Consider the following 12,031-nt stretch of genomic DNA (forward strand, 5'->3'; position numbering starts at 1 on the left):
ACAATCCCTTCAAAACCACATCAGAAAAACCAAATGTGTTCTCGCTACTGTTTTCATATATGAAACATGTAAAATGCATTGAGATTACATATGAGCCGATGACAGCACCTGTGAGAGACTGCCTCCCAGCCGGACAGGAAACAGGAACCTCCCAGATTGTTTTAAAGGCAGGAAAACCATCCACAACCTCATTTTATAGCAAGACCCATGGAAGTAGAATTCTAACCTTTTTCTATAGTTTTGTTTATTTTTATTTTGAATATTTTTGGTTTTTTTTATCTCCTCTTAAAAATTATTTATCTATGTCTCCAAAAAGGGAGGGAATATTGAGGTGCTTTTATGGGCTCATGGAAAACCGATTGATAAGACTTTCTACAAGATTTAGTAACTTTTAGATATCTGATGATCTAACATCAAGCAAGTGCAGTTGATATTCCTTTTTATCCTTAGGCAGATGGAGGGTAGGACAATCTGCTGAGAGCGGTGAAAATCACAAGCCACCTTGTAAAGAAAAGCAGGGTCAAGTTAAATTGCCACTCGATCATTAAGAATACTTGTAGATGCAGGAACTGCAGATATTGCTGTGATCTCTCCTAGCAGAAGTAATCACTATTGAAAAGGCCATCTTATAAGATAGAACTTTAATTGGAATCTCCTCCAGAGGTTCAAAGGGTTGTAGACAAAGATGGTATGATAAGTTTAAATCCCATGGAGCAGCCCTAGGATGTAATCTTCTAACAACCTTGATGAATCTTCTGATCCGAGGATGTTCACATTTTAACATCAAGAAGAGCACTAAGCATCGACATTTGCACTTTATTAGTACTAGTAATTAGGAAATTATAGTACCAGTGTTTCTGGCAAACCATGTCAATGCTGTAAAAAGAACCAAGATGGCACATGGACTATATTGGGTGTATAGATAGCAAACTCAAGAACCTCTGTGTTGTTCATTAATAGCCTGTTGTGCCACCCTAAATACGCAAGAACTAAAAGAAACATGCCAAAGTACTTCATGGGGCACAGTCACATGGATTGTGGATGGATTTGTGTGTCCAAGGTTATATTCACACAGATATTTTTTTTGTGTGTGTGAGATTGTCAGACTGGAGATACTCACATAGGCGCTTTTTAATTTTTTTACTCTGAACAGATGAAAATTGCTGAAAGGTTAGGCTGATTTTTCAGGAACGAAAATATACATCCGTGTGAATAAAGCCTAAATTCAGACAGTAACCCTGCTAGCTATGTATATGAATGCCCCCCCAAAAATCTGCTATAAATCACATCATACTCATGCACGTGGATTCTGCACTGAAATGCAATGGATTAGGTCCGCTGACCTTCAGCAATCTGTATTTCTAGTACCAAATACTTATATAGCGCCAACATGTTCCACAGCACTTACAGAGGTGAACAGATACAAAAACCATGGTTAGATGTTGTAATCAATTGATGGAAACAATAAGGGTGAGGGTCCTGCTCCAACGAGCTTACATACTACAGATAGTGGGGGGATACAGAAGGTCAAGGGGCTGGAGAGAGAGTCTAATATAACCCCAAGACAGCAGGCGTGCTGGGAGTTATGGTGGTGCCACACACTAAGATGTGTGGTGGAAACACCAGTAGGTCCGTTTTAGGTAGAGAGAGGACACAGTGTTCGAGACAGCGGACAGTCGGTGGTGTTCTGGAGGAATGGTAACGTAACGGGAAGAGGTGTTTAACTGGGTGACATCAGCATAAAGATGGTACTAAAAACCAAATCTCCTGACGCTTTGTCCAATAGGGGCTGTGTAGAAGGAGAAAAGGAAGGGGCCGAGAACCGAGCCATGGGGGACCCCAACAGCAGGAGGAAGAGGAGGGGAGGTAGAGCCAGCCAAGCAGACACTAAAGGAGCAGTTGGATAAGTAGGAGGAGAACCAGGAGAGAGCAGTGTCCTTTAGATTGATGGAGCGAAGCATACTGAGGAGGAGTTTGTGGTCAAGTGTCAAATGCTGTGGAAAGGTCGAGGCGGATCAGTAGGAAGTAGTTGCCCCTCGATTTAGCCTTCAGGAGGTCATTTGACACTTTAGTCAGGGCTGTTTTTGTCGAGTGTAGGGGGCAGAAGCCGCACTGTAGGGGATCAAGACGAGAGTTTTCTGAGAGATCGCTTACAAGGTGAGAATAAACCAGGCGTTCTAGTAGTTTGGAGATGAAGGGGAGATTAGAGATGCGTCGGTAGTTGGCAGCTTCAGTCGTGTCAAGAGTCGGCTTCTTTAGCAGTGGGGATATGATGGCGTGTTTGAAAGAGGGAAAAATGCCAGAGGTCAGAGAGAGGTTGAATGCGGTGGTGAAGTAGGAGGTAAATCTGGAGACTTCTTCCTCTGTCATTGGTCTGAGTACAGAGAGTGAGCAGGAGCTAGATGCAGTACTGAAGAGAGCAGGGTCAGGGCTAGTCTCGGATTGGGAAGTTATTTTCTACCGGATGTTGTCGATTTTTCTTTTTGAAGCAAGCAGCCAGCTCTTCAGCACTGACATCAATTAAAAAAAATCTTTACTGCACATGTCCAACAGTGTTTTATGTGAAAGTCAATAGGACTTTCTAATGTTAAAATCGCATTGCAGTTTGTGGCGTTGCGATGAAAAGGAGGCTCAATAGGGAAACATGGGAGATTATAAAAAGAAAAATGTTATTTTTCCACTCAACATTGCATGAGTGAAAACTTCGCTAATGGGAAGTAAAGCATTGGATTCATAATCTTTTTTTCACTGACTCTCACATCAGGCAAAAATTGCATGATTTTATCGCCTGTGCGAAACCACCCTGCCTGATTTGCCTATTGCATAACATAAGGCTGGATGCACACTAGCTGTGTGTTTGGTCGGAACCTGCTTGCTGATTTATGCAGAAGTCACACATTGACATCCTATTTCTCATCTGTGCAACAAACAGAAATAGGACATTGCATATCTGTGAGGAAAAAACCCCCATCAATGTGCATGCCTAGATAGACATTTACAATGGGACCATGTGTTGGCCACTGTCTAAGTTTTATGGTGAGGCGGTTTGCTTCTGGCATCCCTAGTGTCTTCCCACAAATCCCCATTCCGTAGGGCCGCATTCAGTTTCAGAACATAAAAACTTCTCTGCTTCTCTTTAAATAAATAAATGCATTACTACAGCAGTTCTAGATCGGTGCCAAGTTCTCTTCAAGTTTTTTGGTAAATTAAAAAAAAACACGACTAGAAAAGTGCAATCCTTCTGCAGAAGTTATTTAAATGAGTTCACCAAGAACTTTACTGCAGCAGCTGGCCGCACCGCCGCAGACAGCATCGCGCCAGGGACACAGACGGCGGCTGATAGGTGAGTATTGAGGTTTTTTTTGCCTCACCTAAGTCAAGGGGGGCTTTTAGCACATTTTTTTGTGCTGAAAAACTCAGCTTATACGGTAAATAAAAGATAAAGTGTAAATCTTTAACCGTCTGATGTATAGCGCCATCGAGTAGCTCATAGTAGAATTAGGATTTATAATCTTTCCAACATGAAAAACCAGCCGCTGCGGATCTGATGCCGGATGTGGCCCCTGCTGCAGATGTGAACTTTGGTTTGTGTCATACCAACAATTATGGGAAATAATGAACTGTCCAGAATTAAATAGAAGGGTTTATTACAAGACATTGTAGGGAACAACAGGATACAGAATGACCGATTCTTCCAGCAAGCTGTAGCGGACACTACATGGTGTTTCTATGACTAAGGTGTATCCATGAGGCGACAGAAAGCGGACGGAGCTTGTCCTGTGCACAAGCTAATCCTTGCCAGCCATTGTGTAGGTCCTAGGGAAGAACCGCGCAGGTGTCTGGGCGCATTGAACTCTTCTACTCTTCATAGTTGTGCTTGATGTGTTTCCACATTTTCTAAAAGAGCAGAAAAATAAATAAATAAAATGCATTGGTGCAGAACCTGATGGCATAGTAGAGGGTACCTCCGCTTTTATACAACTTTCTTGGCATCAGGAGGAAGGCACGGCTGCGAAATATTCATATATTAGTTACACTTCATCCTCCACATGTAGTATATATGCAGAAGGCAGGAACACAGCTTAAAGCATGTCACAAGGGGAGATGATGCGCTCACTAAACATTTAAAGGGGCTGTCCGGTTATAAGTGAAGATTAGAGCCAAGTCAGTTAACCTTTTCCAATCCAATTTGTATCCTGGTTTTCCTAGGGGGCTTACTCTTTTTCTGCTGTTATACAACGGCGCTATATGCTGGCTAAAGCCAGTACTGCATGAGGTGACACATTGGATAGGCTCCGACGGCAGAGAGGCTGGCAATACACAGTAAGAGAACCTTGACGTACGTCTTCCAACATTGGAGCTGTACAGCCTTAACTCATGATGTCTTCAGATGTCAGACACTGGATTGGAAAGGGTTAAAGCAAAACAAGCAAGTATTTCCCCTCCTCATCCCTGGGGATCCGGCACTGTAGCTATTCACCCCATCTGTGTAGATGGCGGAAATCAGGTGACTACTGCCTGCCAATCAGAGCCCACAGCATCACCACCAGTTCTCCTGCGATCAGTGCTCACATCCTGGCTGCCATGAGTTCTAAACTCTGACACGGCAGCCTCTGATTGGAAGGCAGCAGTCACCTGACTTCCGCTGTCAAAACAGACTGAGTGAACTGCAGGGAGGCAGCGCTAGGTTGCCGGGAGTGAGGAGGGCAGGTATGTATTGGTTTTATCTCATTTGGCTCCAATTTTAAAACCTTCATTTTTTTAAAGCAGACAGCCCTTTTAAAAAAAGAGTGCTCCAGGAAGCGCCATACTAAGTCGCTGCACCCTTCTAGATGGTGCCCTGAACATGGCACTGCCCAGAGGCACCAGATTCTCCCCACCTGCAAGGCTCTAATACAGGAGGTGTTCTTCACTCTATTAAAATCTGCAAGGGGTACAAGGTGGTACATGCTGGCTCACAGATTATATGGGACCCCCACTGGTTGACAGGGATACAGAATATGGCCCGAGGTGCCACAGCGCCATTGTGAGACGAGGACCAATCAGCGCCACGTGTAACTGCAGATTTTAGAATGACTTTTGGTTTCCAAGGACGACCAGAGGAACTTTGCGCATGAAGAAAGGTGACATGAAATAAGGGAAAGTCAAAACAAAACCAGCAAAGTAGTTGTTTCCCCATATAGAGGGTGGCGGCGGCAGCAGTGACAGGAGGTGTTATAGAGGGATCTAGAGGTATATGTATGGATACCCCAAAAATAGCTGATGCCTGCAGAGGTGAGCGCCGGGGCTCATCAGTGCCCACTGTGGATACCAGCGGCCACCCTCCTCCAGGCTGCTCCGCACACACGGCTCCGCTGACCCCCGTGTCCTTGACCCTCCCGCGCCGGTCTCCCTGCAGCCTTACCCCCTGGTTAAGGCGCTCGAACAACAAGTCTGCTCCTTGGTCAAACGCCCGTTCAAAGAGCACCACGCCGAGCACGATGCTGAGCGCGAAGGTGGACGTGCGGCGGAAGACGGAGCGGTACACGGTGTTCAGCAGAGACATGATGACTGCGAGCCGGAAGCGTCTGCTGGTGACGTCATAAGAAGGGGACGGCTTCCCGTCACGTGACAGAAGGCTGCCCTCTGTAGCCATGGTTACGCCTATGCTTGGTAAAGAGCCGCTCCTAGCTAGTTATCTGCAGCTAGCATATCATATATCTATATTACACTCAAGTTCGGCACTATGGAGCAATCCCAGCAACCTCATTGGTTCTGATTCACAATCCCAGCAATCTCATTGGTTGTTTGGCTTGTCTGATTCAACCTCATTGGTTGTTAGTGCTGAACTTGAGTGTAATATAGATATATGCGCCCGGCTCCTGCCAGAGTCATGTGACCTGAGCTTGTCACCTGACCGCCCGACGTGGAGATCCTTGGGAGCTAACTATTTCCGCCCCGGCTGGTCTGAGGAGTCGTCAGCATGGGCCGCCGGTACTTCTGCGACTACTGTGACCGCTCCTTCCAGGACAACCTGCACAACCGCAAGAAGCACCTCAATGGCATCCAGCACCAGCGGAGCAAGAAGGCCTGGTACGACGTGTTCAGAGGTGAGAGTCGCATGTGACCGGATTACAGACCCCCCAGCACCGGTATGACTGGCGCCTCACAGCGGTGTCTGGGGGAACTGCAGAAGTACCATGTCTCCACCTACATTTTTATATCAATGGAAACAGAAAATTGTCATTTAGCAAAACTTTCTCCCATAAGACTGCCCTTGTTGCCCCTAGCAACCGATCACAGCGCAGCTCATTTCTCAAGCTGCTGAGGTAGGCCTCCTGCACACGGCCGGGTCGGACCCTGCATGCGGGATTCCCACAGCGGAGTTCAACCTGGTGCCCGGCCGGTGACCCCTGCGTACCTGTCCGGCGGCTTCTGTTCAGCGAGGCGGATGTGCCAGCCGGCAGTCTGCAATGACGCGGATCCCGCAATACGTACGCAATACTCACTGCAGAAGTGCCGCGGGACGGACGGCTTTTATTGACTTTAATGGAAGCCATCTGTGCGTAGCCCACAAAAAAAATCGCAGTAGGCTGCGACTTCTCACTTGCGAGTGGAAAATCACATGCTGTGGGCTGGATTTGCTGCAGTAACCGGAGGCGGAATCCCACTCTGGATTTCGCAGTGCAAGTCCACTGGTGTGCAGGGGGCCGTAAGATGAAAGCCGCACTGTGATTGGTTGCTATAGGCAATACAGGCAGTCTTAGGCCTCATGTCCACGGGGAAAATCAGGCCCGCCGCGGATTCTCCATGCAGAATCCCACAGCGGGTCCCTCCTTTCCCGCGGACATGAGGCCTAAAAAGAAGATTTACTTACCTGTCCTGACGCTGCGGATCTGCCCTCCATCGCGGCCGGATCTTCTTTCTTCGGCCCGGCGGATGTGCTCGGCACACCGGCAGCGTGCCGTGCGCACGCCCCGTCTTTTTTTTGAACTCCTGCTCTCCCGCGCCAGTGAGCAGGAATTCAGCTGCGGGTGTGCCGCAGATCCAGACGGCTTACATAAGCTTCAATAGAAGCCTGCGGGAGCCCCACACTAAAATGGAGCATGCTGCGAGTGTTTTCCGCACACGCAATCCACGCCTCAGGGGAAAATGACATCCGCAGGTATTTAATTACCTGCGGGTGTCCAATGCATCCCTATGGGGCGCGGATCACGCGTGCAGGACACCCGCTGCGGGTCTGTTCCTGTGGACATAAACTACAGGGCTGTGGTACTTGACAAAGACCACAGCTCTGTAGTGGTTGAAACGTTGTTTTCATGCTGGATGGATTAAAGTCTTCTTTCTGAAATAATTTCCCTGGATGCTGCTTCATCTTCATACCTTGGTTTATGTTCTTTCCTGTTCGCTGGATCCAGAGCTGGTTACAGAAGCGTGGACACCTTTGCCCAGTGGTTTCCTCCCTCAGCAATAGAGGTTCAGCGGGTGCTGGAGTCATTTCCAATTTTTGGTTAGTTTCTGTCCCCGTGGACATGAGCCTTACTGGTAGACAGTTTTGCTAAATAAGGCTTAAAAAGTTTTACTAGGAGGATAGGAGGCAACATGGCTGCCTGCAACGTCAGGAGAGCGTTTTGTGTCCTTGATTTTCACGTCCACCAGTCTGTTCAGAAATGACGCTGCTCACTACTAATAAAGCTAGGTGAAGCTCCGCCCAGCAGGCACACAATCCGTAAGTGATGCTCCAACTTTACGGAAAAGGTTGCATCTGTAAGTGAAAATCATCCGTCCGTCCACCAGTAAGCGTGGAAACAGCGTAGCGCGTCCGTGCAAGTGTCACATGGAGTCCTCAGAAATCCACCGGCGGAGCAAGCGGAGAGCTGTTTTCCATGGGGCCGGCGGCAGCGTTGTGCCAGGTGAACGCAAGTGCGATGTGACGTCTCCTACTGACAACAACCGCTACCTCTCCAAAGTGATGAGGCGGATATGATATGACCGCGGGACAATCGCATGCTGGCAGGCGGATGACGATCACTCCTTCGCTTTTACGCAGGTTCAGCGAATGGAGGCCGAGCAGTCAGAGATCTCTCCCGGCTGCCCACCACCATTCAGGGTAGACAGGCAGTTGTAAATAGATGAACGACTGCCTGTTTAACCCTTTAGTGACGGCCAATGTGTCTTCTTACCAACCTCACTAATGGGCTTTAAACCTGCACATGCGTCTTTTTAATCGGTGCCTTGGCTGACTGCTGACAGCCAGGCTCCTGCTCTAACCGCCAGGAACTGTGAAACCTCTGATCCTGGCAGTTTAACCCCTTACATACCACAATTAATAGCAACTGCAAGATGACAAGGGGGGAGGCCTTCATGTTTACGATGTAACTCAGTCTTTTAGACACCCCCTCCGCAGAGTCTAATACGCTGGTGTCATAGGCTTAGTAAAATGCATTACATAAGTAATGCAGTGTATTATCCTAGTAATGGAGCGATCACCTCTTCCCTTTTAAGAGACAAAAAAATAGATTAAAGAAAGTAAAATCCAGTTAAAAAAAACCAAAACATTTTTCTCCTCAAAAACCTGTTTTAAATGGATAAAATACCTAAAACTTTCTTTTAACAGAAGCAGCACCTTCTGGGTATTGCCGCGTACATAACGGCCCAGACAATGAAGATATTCAGTTATTTCTCACATGGGGATTGCTGTAAAAAGAGTTTTTAAAAAAGTCATGATAGAATTGCAACTTTTTCTTTTGTTTGCCTCCCCAAAAAAATGCAATAAAAAAGAAACTAAAAGTCACATGTACCTCAGAATGGCACCGACAGAAAAGTACAACTCTTCCTGCAAAAACAAGATCTCACCGAGCTCTGCTGCTGGAAAAATCAAAATGTTATGGGTGTTAACTAGAGATGAGCGAGCGTACTCGGATAAGCACTACTCGCTCGAGTAATTGGCTTTATCCGAGTATCGCTGTGCTCGGGTCTAAAGATTCGGGTGCCGGCACGGAGTGGGAAGCTGCAGGGGAGAGCGGGGAGGAACGGAGGTAAGATCTTTCTCTCCTTCTCTCCCGCCCGCTCTCCCCTGCTCCCCGCTGCGACTCGCCTGTCAGCCGCAGCGGCACCCGAATCTTTAGCCCCGAGCACAGCGATACTCGGATAAAGCCAATTACTCGAGCGAGTAGTGCTTATCTGAGTACGCTCGCTCATCTCTAGTGTTAACCCCATAGTGACCAAGCTTTTTTTTTGTTTTTCCATTTCTGCTTTTTCTTCCCCCCTTTAAAAAAAAAAAAAAAAAAAATTGTAACTTCTTTATATCCATCGACGTCGCTGTATGACTGCTTGTTTTTTGCGGGACGAGTTGTATTTTTCAATGGTGCTATTTAATCTACCATATAATGTACTGAAAAGCTTTAAAAAAATTCTAATTGGAGAGAAATAGAAGAAAAACGACATTCCGCCATGTTTCGGTGCGTCTTGTTTCTACGGCGCACAAACTTCAACAAAAATGACCTGGTAATTTTATTCTATGGGTCAGTACAATTACTACAATACCAAACGTATACCGTATATACCGCCGTATAAGACGACTTTTGAGCCCAGCAAAATCTTTGCAAAAGCCGGGGGTCGTCTTATACGGCGAGTACTAAAACTTCCTGCACTAAAAGCTGCAGTAGAATCTGCGGTCGGCGTACGGCAGAACTTACCATGCTGTACGGAGCCGGCTCGGGCACGAGAGAATGACAGTCAGCCCCCCCTGATGTTGCCGCGGAGGACTTCTGCTGACTCTTGTGCGCCGGCAGCCTCCTCATCCCCGCCCCTCGTCTGTAGTCTCAGCGCTTGACAGCTGGACTCTCCGCTCTGTGGGGCCCCGCTGAGAGCGAAAACATCGCGGCAAGGAAGCGCAGGCGATGCGGACTGAATGGTAAGTCTCCCCGGGGTCTTTGTGGAACTTCCGATGGGCGGGACGGGCGGGACGCTATCGGAGGTTGCTGGGTGACCGGAGTGGAGGGACCGCATATTACCGGCAGCAGTTTCTGCTTAGGTTAAGCAGCGCTGCTGATTAGAGCCACCTGATTGGTGCACACTGTGCAGTCACGTGGTGCCGAAGAGCCAATCAGGTGGCTCTAATCAGCAGCGCTGCTTAACCTAAGCAGAAACTGCTACCGGTAATATGCGGAGGGACCCATGGTGCTCCTGGTGACCCGCGGCGCTATAAGGTACCGTATTTGGACCCATAATGTATTTAGATGCATAGCAATATGGCAATAGTCTTAGAGACAGGGAGGGCTGGGCAGGCAGGGAGCTGAGCAATCCAAGCAGGCTTTGTATACAACAACCAGCCAATCGCCGGTAAGGTACCGTACATCGCTTGCTGTGATTGGCTGGTTGTTGTATACCACATACAGCACCACTATCTCTACCTGTTTATTCAGCATAGCACCATTATCCAGTACATACATACAGTACAGTATACGGTACACATGTCCAACAGTCAAAACCCTGTCATGGCTCCAGCTCCACCAGCAAGAAGAAAGAAGTATGAAGCCAGTTTCAAACTTAAAGTTGTAAAGTTTGCCATGGAACATAATAACTGCGCTGCTGCCAGACAATATGGAGTAACAGAGAAGATGGTTCGGGACTGGAAAGCAAATGAAAAAGCATTAATGAGTATGCCAAGGGGTAAGTGTGCATTAAGAAGAGGCACCCCATATTGGCCAGAACTTGAAAACCATGTAGAAGACATGGTGAATGAGCATCGCCAAAGCGGTTTTGTAGTGACCCGAAATAAAATACGTTTGTTTGCACTTCAGTGGGCCAAATCTAACCCAGATCACAGCAACAGATTTAAGGCCACTGCATCCTGGTGTACTAGATTCATGGGAAGGCATAATCTGGTACTGAGGCAAAAGACGAAAATTGCGCAAAAATTACCGCCAGAGCTTGATAGCAAAGTAAATAGTTTCCATCAATACGTAATAAAGCAGCGCATTAAACATGACTATGCGTTAAGTAATATTGGAAATATGGATGAAACTCCAATGAATTTTGATATGGTTGGAAATACAACTGTCCATCAAAAAGGTGAAAAAACAATTTTAATTAAAACAACAGGCCATGAGAAGTCCAGTTTTACGGTGGTACTAGGATGCACAGCTGATGGCGCCAAACTGAGACCAATGATTATTTTTAAAAGAAAAACAATGCCAAAACTCAAGTTCCCTGTTGGTTGTTTTGTACATGTGCATGAAAAAGGCTGGATGGATGAAGAAGGGGTACAGCTATGGCTTGATAACGTATGGAGCAGGCGACCAGGTGGACTTATTCAAAAACGTAGTCTACTGGTGTGGGATATGTTCAGGGCTCATTTAACTCCCAGCACCAAGCAAAGGCTTGCAAGACTAAACACAGATATGGCAGTTATTCCTGCAGGATTGACATCATTGGTACAGCCACTGGATGTGTGCCTAAACAAGCCATTTAAAGATCGCATTCGAGAACAGTGGAATGAATGGATGGTTAGCGGCGAAAAATCATTCACAAAAGGAGGAAACATGCGTGCGCCACAGTTGGATGTTTTGTGCGAGTTTGTCATAAAAGCCTGGAATGATATTGATGCAGAATCAGTAATCAAGTCTTTCAAGAAGTGTGGCATATCAAATTCATTAGATGGTATGGAGGACGACTACTTGTGGCAAGATGAAGAGGAAGCCGAAGCTGAGACCACACCATCTGATACGGAATTCGATCCATACGACGACTGCCTCACAAATGTATCACAAGATGTCATTGATGTACTTATGGTATCAGATGACGAACAGGAGGATTTTGAAGGGTTTTAAAGGGAAACTCACGGCAGCAAAACCTGCAAAAATACCATACCTTGCAGTTATGGTGGGCGTTGCCAGGCACTTTCTATTCTTTGTTATCATCAGTTCCAGTTTGGTTGACAGGTTAGAAAACAAACAGCATGGCGGCTCCCATGGGTTTACTGTCCTATCCTTCCTTTCAGCTTTAGAGTGATTTATGAAAAGTTTACGTTAATCCACTTGCACTGTTT

The 12,031-nt window shown here is 46.8% G+C and overlaps 2 protein-coding genes across 3 annotated transcripts in view; one reads left to right on the forward strand and one right to left on the reverse strand.

The window, feature by feature from the left end:
- Positions 1 to 3,630: 3,630 nt before the first annotated feature.
- On the reverse strand, positions 3,631 to 5,589 carry UQCR10 (ubiquinol-cytochrome c reductase, complex III subunit X). The gene is made up of 2 exons (XM_066603787.1): positions 5,405 to 5,589; positions 3,631 to 3,897 (listed from the first exon to the last, which is right to left on the reverse strand). The coding sequence occupies exons 1-2, from the start codon at positions 5,543 to 5,545 to the stop codon at positions 3,859 to 3,861; spliced, it is 180 nt and encodes a 59-aa protein (XP_066459884.1). The 5' UTR covers positions 5,546 to 5,589; the 3' UTR covers positions 3,631 to 3,858.
- Positions 5,590 to 5,876: 287 nt separating this feature from the next.
- Positions 5,877 to 12,031, forward strand: part of ZMAT5 (zinc finger matrin-type 5) — a 33,147-nt gene continuing 26,992 nt past the window's right edge. The window contains exon 1 of one of the 2 annotated variants that reach the window (XM_066603792.1): positions 5,877 to 6,089. In XM_066603792.1, the coding sequence (XP_066459889.1) occupies positions 5,963 to 6,089 (127 nt within the window). In that variant the 5' untranslated portion in view covers positions 5,877 to 5,962. The remainder of the gene's footprint in view (positions 6,090 to 12,031) is intronic. The other variant, XM_066603790.1, reaches the window with a different exon arrangement.

This window comes from Eleutherodactylus coqui, chromosome 5 (assembly GCF_035609145.1).
Source record: "Eleutherodactylus coqui strain aEleCoq1 chromosome 5, aEleCoq1.hap1, whole genome shotgun sequence".
Taxonomy (NCBI): Eukaryota; Metazoa; Chordata; class Amphibia; order Anura; family Eleutherodactylidae; genus Eleutherodactylus; species Eleutherodactylus coqui.

Bases quoted from the DNA above. Each gene is read 5' to 3' on its own strand.
- UQCR10 (XM_066603787.1), bottom strand. From the start codon at position 5,545: ATGTCTCTGCTGAACACCGTGTACCGCTCCGTCTTCCGCCGCACGTCC. The intron at 3,898-5,404 runs GTAAGGCTGCAG...CTGCTCTTTTAG, and splicing joins TCGAGCGCCTTAACCAGGGG to AAAATGTGGAAACACATCAA.